Source organism: Hemibagrus wyckioides, linkage group LG15, assembly GCF_019097595.1.
Source record: "Hemibagrus wyckioides isolate EC202008001 linkage group LG15, SWU_Hwy_1.0, whole genome shotgun sequence".
In the NCBI taxonomy this organism is placed as follows: Eukaryota; Metazoa; Chordata; class Actinopteri; order Siluriformes; family Bagridae; genus Hemibagrus; species Hemibagrus wyckioides.
Window position 1 is genome coordinate 3,627,102 of NC_080724.1, and position 12,899 is coordinate 3,640,000.

A 12,899-nucleotide genomic window follows, 5' to 3' on the forward strand; every position below is an offset into this window, starting at 1 on the left:
AGATAAAAGTAAACAGGTTAAGATATAGTGACTAAGCAGCAGCATGTACTGTACTGTACCCTACAGCTGAAATCCTTTTGACGTAAGGCTGTGTGTTTGTGCCTGTTACGTAAGGATCGCGACGAGCCAATCAGCTCTCCGAATTCGTCGACTGATTACCATAATTCAGGCGGCTCCGCCAATGAGCTGGAAGTGGGCGTGGAAGGGTTTTCTCGCGCCGCGGGTAGAGCGGCTTGAAGCAGGATTTGTGTCGCTCAGTGGAGAATGGCGGCCGCTGCGTGCGGTCCACTCATCGCCTGTCCGGCCAGCGTGCACGGGGACGCGCATCCGCGGAAAAGTAAAGACGCGCGGAAGAGACGGGCAGCCCTGTTGTTTCTCACTAACATTTCCCTGGATGGACGGCCGGTGATTCACATCAACAGCGAGTTTGAAGGCGCGGAGGTCGGTTCTGCAGGGAGCGAACTGTCACCGGCGGTCGGGAGCTTCGGCACCTTTTCCAACCTGTCTCAAACGAGTGCACTCCTGAGTGTGCCTCCTATTCTCGTTTTACCCTCTGACTCGGAGTACGAACATGCCGAGAGCACGGAGACATTTCCGGGATGTTTTTCCTCCTCACAGGGGAACCTGCTGTCCCCTTGCAGCCTGCAGCCAAGTCCAGTTGGAGCGCGGAAGTCCCCGACCCTGCTGTCCGTCCAGAGCTGCGCTTCATCTCTGGATTCCCGACAGAGGTGAGATCATGTACCCTTTTATTATTAGTTATCTTTTTATATACAACTAACTTCCCCGTTTTGTTTTGTTTTTTTGCGATGCAATTAATACTATAAATACAGACCGAAACGCACGTGAACTTGACTACCCGCGCGCACGCGCGCGCTCTCTTGCTCACAATGACCTTGCATCCGCTCACAATTTATTGATTTTTATTTATTTTTTTGCATTCCATACAGAAAACATTTTGTTGCAAATACAACTCAACAAACAATGTCTCAAAACCTTTACCCAGTTTTGTGTCTCTTTTTGTTCACACTGGATACAATCAAGTATCACTTTTTAAGCACACTGTGTTTACACACATAACGCCGTTCACAAGTGTGTGTGTGTGGGGGGGAGCATCCGATCATGAGTGGAAAGACATCATCAGCAGAAAGAAACTCCCACACGTTCCTGTGTTTACAATGTCCTGCATGTATAAATAAGCACACAAGAGCAGGAAAGCTCTGATCAGCAGTTCCCTAGAGTGCCAAAACTTTGAGCAATCTAATGTATTTAACTAGAAAAGACTAAACACTGGACGTGTGTGCCCCCTTCTTCACTGATCAGCAGCCCCTAACCCTGGCCAGGAACTCTGGTGCCATGAGTTGTGTTTACTTGAACCATTAACAATATACACCACATGAGTTAACTTATCTCACAGACCTCTGCCCCACACCCCACCCTTGGCTGATAAGGGGTTTGATGCATGCACCATGTTGTAAGTGCTGTTTTACTTTCTCTATCCGCCCTGCGCCTGGCTTCCCTTTATTCCCTCTTCACGAGAGGCGTGGTTACGCCTTATTATTGGCGGCAAGAGAAGTAGAACCACTCCCAGACACATCTGCGTTGCTTTATCACAAACCCAGCGAAGGGGAGGATCAGTAGATACTGGGTAGAACGTTGACATTTTGCGAACACCTGGAGAGATCAAAGCTCGTGGTGATATCTGCAGGTCTGAACACATTCCCTTTCCAGTATCAGAGGAGGCTTACAGTGCACTAAAAAACAGCTGCAAGGCGCAAGGACGTAGGGGGAGATCTTACCACCCGTGCATGTACGATAGAAAATGTGTGTAGTTATGAGAGAGAGGAAATGACATACCGTAGGCCTGGGTCTGCTGACGGGTCATGGGAATTTATTTACTCTGCAGAAAAGGACTTCACATTTTCCTGGTTGCGCTGCTGTGACAGATTCGAAAGTTACACGAGAAAGTGGCGCTGAAATATTCATGATGCAAGGGAACGTTTCGTGACCTTTTCTGGATCACAGTTTCAGAGGAGATCAGAGCTATTTGTGCTTAAATAGGAATCTGTTTCATTTGATTTATTTTAGCTAAAAATTGAGCTCTTGGTTTTTGGGGAAATATTTCTATAAAGCGAAGTACTGATTTAATGTCACATTTGTAGTGCCATAGCTTGACCCTTGACCGAACCTACCCTCCCGCCCCCTGCTAGTTAGTATGTGTCGTGTGTTTAAACGAAAGTTTCAGACCACTTTTTGACATGTGCCCCTTTCAGATAAAAGATCATGCGGTGGGTTTTTTGTTTTTCCTTTTGACCTGTCATCAATTATCATAGCCGAAAATCAGTTTTTGATATTCACTCTATGCGTAATGGATCAGTGGCGAGACTTGAGCAAGATGGCACATGCAGTCATGACTCACTGGTTCCATTCCATCGTTTCACACATGCAGCTTGTTGTTTGTTTTAGTGATTCTGACTTTAATATTCATTACATAATATCAAACACTTGTTTATCACATGTTTTTTTTTCCTGCCCCCACTACAGGTGGGTGTTTGAGTCAGTTTATATTCCTCCCACAGCTTGACCTTCTGATGCTGTTTCTCCACTTTTGGGTCTGTGCATGAGGTGATGCTGTACAACCCGTGACATTATCGGTTACAGTAAATAAGGAGGAATGCGTGAGCTCTTTTTTTTTAAAATGAAAATTCCAGTGTGAAGCTACTCAGAAATCAAATTACACTAAAGAATTACCTTTGGTCACATGCTATTTTTTTAACCCATACACTATATTGCCAAAGGTTTTGGGACACCCCTCTAAATCATTGAATTCAGATGTTGTTTTTCAGGGGTTGGGCTCGGCCCCTTAGTTCCAGTGAAATGAACTATTAATGCTTCAGCTTCATACCAAGACATTTTGGACAATTTCATGCTCCCTACTTTGTGGGAACAGTTTGGGGATGACCCCTTCCTGTTCCAACATGACTGTACACCAGTACCCAAAGTAAGCTCCATAAAGACATGGATGAGGGAGTTTGGTGTGGAGGAACTTGACTGGCCTGCACAGAGTCCTGACCTCAACCCCATAGAACACCTTTGGGATGAATTAGAGAGGAGACTATGAGCCAGGACTTCTCGTCCAACATCAGTGCGTTTCTAGAGTAATGGTCAAAACAAGACATCTTACGAAGGTTTTTAAAATTTAGCCCACATTATGTAAACATTTTCCGTGCCTTTGACATCATTTACCATCGACTAGGAAATGGCTTATATTACTTCCTGTTACTTTCAGTTTTTCATTTGAAACGATAAGACCCTTCTAAAATTCATACTCTAGATGGTAAAGTGCACAGTGTCATTTAAGACGTATCTTCTGTGATTGGTAGGGGGGCGAGAGAGAGATAGTGAAGCTTTCTTTGTGCAGCTCTGTACAGTTCTCTTAAAGCTTCTAGCCTTTAGCCTGAGTTTGTAGCTAAGGCTTTAATCATAGGTTGAGGACTGTAATAGCCCCAAACGTCTTTAACTTAACTGTTAGATCATACAGGAAAGCTGCGCCTAGTTCTAACATCACACTGAGTGAGTGTTTACTTTGTTAATTACATTTGAGTATCATCCTAAGTGGCAGACTGGCTTTTCCCTTCAGGGGTGGCCACAGTGAATTTTATCTCTCTCCACCTATCCCTGTCTTCTGCATCCTCAACACTTACACCCACTAGCTTCATATCCTCATTTATTCCATCCATATACCTCCTCTTCGGCCTTCCTCTTTGCCTCCTGCCTGGTAGCTCCATGTCCAACATTCTACTACCAATATACTCACTCTCCCTCCTCTGAACATGTCCAAACCATCTTAATCTGGCCTCCTTAACTTTGTCCCCCAAACGTCCAACATGAGCCGTCCCTCTGATGTACTCGTTCTTAATCCTTACCAACCGTGTCACTGCCAAAGAGAACCTCAACATCTTCAGCTCTGCTACCTCCAGCTCTGACTCCTGTCTCTTTCTCAGTGACACTGTCTCTAAACCATACAGTACAGCATGGCCGGTCTCACCACTGTCTTGTACACCTTCCCCTTGATTCTCGCCGATATTTTTCTATCACAATTGTTTTGTGTGTGTGTTTATATATCTTTTATGATCTAGGTCACATGTAACATATGCACAAAAGCTGTTTTGTAAAACATATGCAAAAAATGATGTAATTTATTCATATTGTATTTTGAACGTCCCATTTCGCCGCCTTTAGTCAGCGTTGAGCTGGAGTTTTAAGCTCGCGTTAGTCTTTCTGATCTCTAAACATGCCGTTGCTACCAGGAAGTACTGTTTAGCACACGCCGAGATTTTTCTGAATCCCCCGCAACACCCCCACTATTTCTGCCATTGCACATGCATGGCACCATTTTTTTATGCATCTTAGCAAACCACAGCCTCCGTGTCCTAACCACAGATTTGGTGGGGTATTTTTCCTTAGACGTCAACAGACTCAGCCACTCAATCAGACTGTAAAGAAAAGAAAAGCGTTCCATGTCTTTTCCCCAACATGGTCAAATAGAATATAGAACGTTGTAGAAAGGCCACCCAAATGAGGATGAGGTTCCCTGAGGTTCTGAGCCTCAAGGTTTCTTCCTCGTATCATCTCGGGGAGTTTTTCCTCACCACCGTCACCTCAGGCTTCTCATTAGGGATAAATAGTAACTTTAAACTTCATAATTTGTTCTATGTTTCAATACTTCTCTTCTGTATAGGCAATATCCATTGTTAAAAAGCACTATACAAATACACTGAATTGAACTTCATCTCCCTGTACCTGGAAGCTGTATTAGTACAGGACAATCATTTTCTCAGAATTCCTGCGCACAAGAGCTGTCTCAGCAGTCCAGCGTCTTAATGAAAGCAACCTGTTTCATCAGCCAAACTTTCTAAACAACTGTAAACGATTCCGTCTTCAAAAACAGGCAGAAAATAGAACTTTACGATGATTACAGCTGAATGTAGCTTTATTGGGATGAATAAAGCGTCTGTCTGTCTGTCTGTCTGTCATTACACAGAATTTTAGAGGTTGAATATAACTTCTTCAGACAAGAGTCTGAAGAAGTTCACAGTGCAATGCTCATCAACAAGCACTTGGGGCATCTCCGAGAGAAGGAATGGGTTTGATATCGGAAGATTTGTGTAAAAAAAAAAACTTTTTTTATATAAAGGTATTGCTTCTTATAGGCTAGGAAAAAAACAGGAATAGTTCATAAATAAATCCACACCACCATGGAGTGTGACATAGTGAAGAAATTCTAGTAAAAAGAGGCCAAATATCTCCTTTATTTTTTGTTTTAGGAATTTCTAGACCATAAATCAAGAATTATACTTATTTGTCAGGTCAAATAAGTCTATAATGTCCTTTATAAATAATATAGATGTCCTTGGGTGGAAAATACGTAATTAATTATACTTTTGTTACTAAACATTAGTATTATTTTGCAATATTTATCTTTTTCTTCTATAGAGTATTATTGAATTATATTTCTAAAAAAAAATAATAATTTTTTTTACGCCTTACGCTTTTTTTCCCGGAGGCATGAACTCTTCTAATTTGGCGCAAATTATTATTATTATTAAAAATTAATTAATTTATTTATTATTGTTATTATATATTTATTTAGCTAATTTAATAACATTAACAAAGTTTGCCTGTTTTCTTTAATGCTTTAGAATTTAAAAATAGCTAATTTGTTTTACTTTCACTTCACTTTTTTATGCCGGATACTTCCTCTTTTATTTGAGTTAAATGACACATGTTCTGTACTTTCACTTAAGTATAAATCCTCAGTATTTTCTATCGCTCTAAGCTTGGGAAAAATGTCTGCAATCTGTCTCGTGATACTGTTAACAAATATTTTGTGAGGATTTCGGGTAGTGTTGTTGTTGTTGGAGTGTATTTATAATATTTTTTTTTAGATCGTATTAAATATAAGTTTTTCCGTACTATGACGTCATAAGTCTGAGTTTCTGCTACTGGTTGCCATGGTAATAATGTTTATCGTTGGGTGGTGAGACTAGACAAGTCAGTTTTCTTGCCGCTAAAATGAAAGATACTGGAGGGAAATTTGGCGTTCGGGTATAGACACATGACTAGACACGCCCACATCTAGTCACCAGCGGTGGCTGTGGCTCATGTCTTCAGAAATCGTCAGCTCTAATTGAAAAAGAATGATCAAAAGAATGACTGATTGATTTAAGCAGATATCCAATCAGCCAATCACGTGGCAGCAGTGCAATGCCTTGCAGATACAGCTCAAAAGTTCACATCAAACATCAACATGTGATCTCTGTGACCCATGATATGGTTGTTAGTGCCAGATGTCGATCTCATGATTTAGATTTTCACACACAACCGTCTCTAGAGTTTAGACAGATGTGCACAAAATACATCCTATGAGCTGAGGATCTGCAGACTGAAAGACTTTTCGAGGAGAATGAGCAGCCTGATCTGAGCTGACAGGAAGTCTACAGCAACTCAGACTACAGTCTACGGTATCTCAAGCACTCTTTACCACTAAAAACACACACACACACACACAGCACAGATGAAAAATAGCAAGGGATCTTATCAGACCCATACACAAGGGTGCAATTAGAGTTAGACTATAGTCGACATGCATAGACACATGCTAACATGTTTACACACAGCTAGAACTTATTTTTCCCCCGTGGCCAAAATGGAAGTTGTGCATGTTTTGTTGGGTCCATGTTCAGCATTGAATTTCTTTCACATGTCACATTCCATAGTGGGGGTTAATATGAAGCTCGTATGAAAGTAGACACACTGGGCTTTAAGGGTTTCTATTTATAAGTTTTTACCTAGCCTACTAGGGGCAATAATCATAGTATCACCATCATCCATGGGGATGTGGTAGATTATTGGTTAAGGTGTTGGACTACTGATCAGAAGGTTGTGAGTTTGAATGCCAGGTCCACCAAGCTGATACTGATGGGCCCCTGAGCAAGGCCCTTAACTGAAAGATTACACATTTTTGCTCCCTTCGAAGCCCCATGTGCTTGTTCATGCGCCTCTAAAATTTAAAGCAGTTATCTTCAACCACCAAAATGCTGTGTAAGATTATCATCTCACACCAAAAGAGTCCTGACTAATTTTATATCAGACTCTCAGCAGTAATTTGTTTGTTTGCACTGATTGAAAATGTCTGATATGTCAACCTCATGATTGTACAGGTGTTCCTAATAAAGTGGCCAGTCTGTGTGTGTGTGTGTGTGTGTGTGTGTGTGTGTGTATATTTCGGGTGAAATTTCAGGATGCACCTAAAATGCACTATAACCTTTGCAGGTGAACTTGATTGGACCTTCTCTACACTTTTGAATGCACATGTCCAACTGTTCAGTGTTTCAGTACTTTTTGCATAACTTGCTGTTCTCTAACAAGGTGCTTAACGGCAAAATTCACAACTGGTGTTTGATCCATGAATCAACCAATAAATTTTCTGGTTCAATTAGAATTGGTATTTAAACAGTCCTCTTCATCATGCTGTTCACATTTTGACATCATGAGACCAAGATGACACATAACAATTGATCAACAGTACCTCGCCATTGCGAGGCTTCAAGCAGGATGTTCTCAGAGGGAAGTGGCCACTGAGCTTAGAGTGTCACAGAGTGTCATCAGCAGGTTGCGACAGAGATACAGAGAGACACAGAAAGGCATAGAAGTGGACGTCCTTTGGCCACATCCCACGTTGATGACCATTCATTGTGAACAGTGCCCTGTGGAACCAGATGATGAATGCCACTCAACTCCAGGCACATTTAAGGGAGGTGAGAGGAACCCAAGTGTCACGTCAGACCATTCGAAACCGTTTACACTACCAGTCAAAAGTTTGGACACACCTTCTAATTCCATGGTCTTTCCTGATGTTTATTTCTTTCTACATTGTAAAACAATGCTGAAGGCGGCGAAAATACACAATAATGTCCTTTGAACAGTGGATATTGAGATATGTCTGCTACTGATGCTCTGTAAAGCCTTCATAACGCCTCTAATCTGAGGTGCTGTTAATTGGTGATTTCTGAGGCTGGTAACTCTAAATGAACTTTCCCTCTGCAGCAGAGGTAAGTTTTGGTCTTGCTTTACTGGGATGGTCTTCATGTGAGCCAGTTTCATCATGGTGCTTGATGGGTTTTTACAAATGCACTGGACAATACTGTTCTTGCAAGAACTATTCCAGAACACCTGACCTTTATGTCTTAAAATAACAACTGACTGTTTTTGTTGTCATTACATATGGATTACTTAAGTCCATGTGTGTTATTTCATAGTTTTGAAATCTCCAGTATTGTTCTAGAATGTAGAAAATAAATCCCTAAACAAAAAACACTGAATTAAAAGATGTGTCCAAACTTTTGACTGGTAGTGTACATCAGCGTGGTCTGCGTGCTAGACGACCTGCAAGGGTACCTGACCATACCACCAGGCACAGGCATCATCGTCTTGCATGGGCCAGGGAGCATTTACACTGAATGAGGGACCAGTGGGCCTCAGTGCTGTACTCTGATGAAAGTCAATTCACGTTGAGCAGAAATGATGGGCGCCAACGATGTTGGAGACGCCAAGGAGAGCGCTATGCATCAGCCACTGTTGTCAAAAGACGAGCCTTTGGTGGTGGTGGTGTTACAGTCTGGGCAGGTGTGTCTACTCAACACAGAACTGCCATACATCTTGTGACAAGCCAATACTACCTGAATAACATCATTAATCCAGTCATTGTGCCCCTGCATGAACAACACAGGCCTAATTTCATCTTCATGGACGACAATGCTCCAGCTCATCGAGGTCGCATCATTAGGGAACGGCTGCTGGAGGCTGGGGTACCTCAAATGGAGTGGCCTACACTTTCTCCAGACCTGAATCCCATAGAAAACCTATGGGATCAGCCGAGTCGCCGTGTAGAGACTTGTAACCCTGCACCCCAGAACCTCAATGACCTGAGGTCCGCCCTTCAAGAAGAGTGGAATGCCATGCCTCAGCAGACAATAAGTCGACTCGTGAACAGCATGAGACGTCGTTGTCAAGCTGTAATTGATGGTCAAGGGCACATGACAAATTATTGAGACATTGACATTTTTTGTTGTGGTAAACCCACCACTGTTGTTGGCTTTTGTTTCAATAAATTGTTTGAGATGAGGAAATCACCATTGCATGCTTCTACTTAAATGCCCTACTTTCATGATATAATATCACTGTAGCTGTAACTTTTTACATTTTCAATAAATTTCACCCAAAAGCCCAAAAAACTTTTTGTGAGTAGTGTATAATATATATATATATATATATATATATATATATATATATATATATATAGATAGATAGATAGATAGATAGATAGATAGATAGATAGAATACATACACACTATATTGCCAAAAGTTTTGGGACACCCCTCGAAATCATTGAATTCAAGGGTTGGGCTCGGCCCCATAGTTCCAGTGAAAGGATCTCTTAATGCTTCAGCTTCATACCAAGACATTTTGGACAATTTCATGCTCCCAACTTTGTGGGAACAGTTTGGGGATGACCCCTTCCTGTTCCAACATGACTGCACACCAGTGCACAAAGCAAGGTCCATAAAGACATGGATGAGCGAGTTTGGTGTGGAGGAACTTGACTGTCCTGCACAGAGTCCTGACCTCAACCTGAACCTTTGGGATGAATTAGAGCGGAGACTGTGAACCAGACCTTCTCGTCCAACATCAATGCCTGACCTCACAAATGCACTTCTAGAGGAATGGTGAAAAATTCCCATAAACACACTCCTAAACCTTGTGGAAAGTCTTCCCAGAAGAGTTGAAGCTGTTACAGCTGCAAATGACGGGACAACTCCATATTACATTCATGTGCATGTAAAGACAGATGTCCCAGTTTTGGCCTGGCCTGCAGTCTTCGCTCTAATACGTATCTAGAAGTCAGTGTTGGAATGATGTATGATTTATAAAGATCCCAAAATAGAATTATTTCATGCTGCCAGAATACTTTAATACACCTCTGTTAGTAATGAATGCATTGAGTCAAACAGAATAAATGTAGAATAAATGTCCAGGTCCACTGAGGGGAGAAAAAACAAGCTGTCCAAACCGTTCTTTTTTTAAATGGAAAGACCCCCAAAGCTGGCAGTCCATCAGTGATTCCTAGCCTAGAGCTCTTTAATATTCCACTGTGTTTTGACCTTGTGGTTGTGTGGTTGTGTTAATCCAGCCTAAATGCCAAGCTATAGCTGTCAGTACATCATTTATATTCTCTGGGACACTGCAGTCATGGAATCAGGCCATATGTCCTTTGACCCAGCATGCCAAGCGTGCTAATGCTCAGTTGGGCAAGGATTATCATCGAGTATTTAACCCAGTGATGTAACCAGGGACTGTTCCAAACTCCTGCTTACTAGTTCTCAGTTATTATCATTCGCTCCGTGTCCTGAGAAGTACGGATCTGATGGACCAGTGGTTAGCGTGAGAACGAGAGAGAGTGACTCGGTCTGTCCTTGACATCATGTGACATTGATTTCATGTTAAATCCACTGAATGATCTGTCCCAGATGGATGTGTTCCAAAAACTCACTTCTAATAAACAAAATTATTGTTTATTTGAAAAGGTAATCCACTAAGGATATAGCCGAGCAAAGCTTGTGAAACTAGTTAAACAGCTACACAGACCGCATACGTAGAAAATGAGCATTATTCCAGGAGGTTACACACGTGTCTCTACAAGCATAACAAGTTGTATAGTCTTGCATTTAGGGTTCTGTCTAGCAATCATGTGCTTTAAAGAAATCCAGCCATGTAGACATTAACTGCATTCAAATATCCCTACTATACATGTTAGGTGAAAAGCAGTACACCAATGTGAGACGAATTCTCAGTATTCTTAGAACAATAGGTGAGAAATACCTGTATGTCCTTCTGTTGCTGCACACTGCTCTATCCCATAATGCAACTGGACTGGTGCAGAAGAACTGTCAAATACTGATTTGAATGCAGTAGGTGATCATTCGAATGTAGTATGTACTAAATCGAATGCAGTAGGTCCTGAATCGAATGCAGTATGTACTGTGGGTACTGAATCGGATGCAGTATGTACTGTGGGTACTGAATTGAATGCAGTGGGTGCTGAATCAAATGCAGTATGTGCTGTGGGTGCTGAATCAAATGCAGTATGTGCTGTGCGTACTAAATCGAATGCAGTAAGTACTGTGGGTACTGAATTGAATTCAGTGGGTGTTGAATCGAATGCAGTAAGTGCTGAATCGAATGAAGCAGCTGCTGAATCAAATGCAGTATGCACTGAATCGAATGCAGTATGTACTGTCGGTGCTGAATCGAATGTGGTAGGTGCTGAATCAAACGCAGTATGTACTGTGGGTACTGAATCGTATGCAGTGGGTGCTGAATCGAATGCAGTAGGTGCTGAATCAAATGAAGTAACTACTGAATCGAATATAGTATGTACTGTGTGTACTAAATCAAATGCAGTAGCTGCTGAATCTAATGCGGTAAGTGCTGAATCACGTGCAGTAATTTCGGACTCACGCTTTGATCTTTTATAAGGACAAAGCAGATGAATCTTTCCTACTATGAAGTTCGTTCATTTGACTTGGCACACAGCATAATAGGAGTGAATCCAAATGTTCCTGAGACACAGCTACTTGTGGTCTTTTTGTTGTGCCAATGTTCTCTTTTTCTCTCATACACTCTCTCTAGCTGCTCCCTCACGGCCCATCTGTTGTGGATAACGGCAGACTTTCATTCTTGCACCTCATCAGGTCAATTCAGGACAGATGAAAAGCCTAAAGGTGCTGTCAGGACAGATATATAAAAATGTTTCATAAGGAACAGGTCTTGTTGCCCCACATCACTGGACAGAGCTGGGGTCAAAAATGTAATTCTCTTAGGCGGATGATAAAGAGCCAGTGCTATACAATACCAGTAGTTATAACATGAGAATTTGGGATATGGGTTCAAAGACATGCATTGTAGGCTGATTGGCGTCTCTAAATTGTCCATAGTGTGTGAATGGGTGTTGGTGTGTGTGCATGTGCCTTGGGATGGACAGGCACCCACTCAGGATGCAGGTTGATGGTATATGGGTTACCTCAAGTATAATCTGGCAGCATAGACATTTGGATTGTGCCCAAGATTCTGCACACACAACTGTTCTACTAATTCTACCTAGCGACTGTGGGATCCAAAAGTCTGAAAAATTGAAAACCGGAACAGAAGGTTTTAGAATTGTGAAATATTTAAGACAGTACATCATTCAACGTCTTGAATACGTAACATTCATCATCTTCTGCGCTATTTCTAGCTCCGTATTTAAATGCAAGCAGATTTGTGATATTGAGCATGTTAACTGCTTTGTACAAATTGCTTTGTATTGAAGCATGCGTTCATGCCAATGGACTTCATCTAAAATGGATCATAAGGTTTGGCATAAACTCGTGGAGTACGGTCCAGCTCGAGTGCACGCTGTCATTAACGCAAAACCCGAATACTAACTCTGAGATCCGTGTAAATATTTCAGTGATTCTACTTTTCATTTCAGTTCGTAATGAAAATTGTTGTATTACATAAGAAAAGAATGTGAGCAGAAGGCTTGAATCATGCTCTCTTACCCACTATAACACAGTTTGAAATAGAAAATATGGAAAAATTGCAGCACCTGCTGGTAGTCAATATGGTTTTATCATGTTTGTCAAGGTAAATAACTGGGTAATGATGCAAATTCTACCACAAGCCTCAACCAGCTGACTCTCATTTATCATTCTGCAGCTTCCCACCGAAATAAGGAACAAATAAACGCCGTTAAAACCATCACCCTACCTCTTAATACGACTTGCACATACTTCTCTATG

General features: G+C 41.7%; 1 protein-coding gene across 1 annotated transcript in view; it reads left to right on the forward strand.

Annotated features, from left to right (window-relative positions):
• The first annotated feature begins 233 nt into the window (after window positions 1-233).
• Window positions 234-12,899, forward strand: part of cables2b (Cdk5 and Abl enzyme substrate 2b) — a 34,861-nt gene continuing 22,195 nt past the window's right edge. Inside the window, exon 1 of the mRNA XM_058409824.1 lies at window positions 234-728. Coding sequence (XP_058265807.1) covers window positions 265-728 — 464 coding nt within the window. The 5' untranslated portion in view covers window positions 234-264. The remainder of the gene's footprint in view (window positions 729-12,899) is intronic.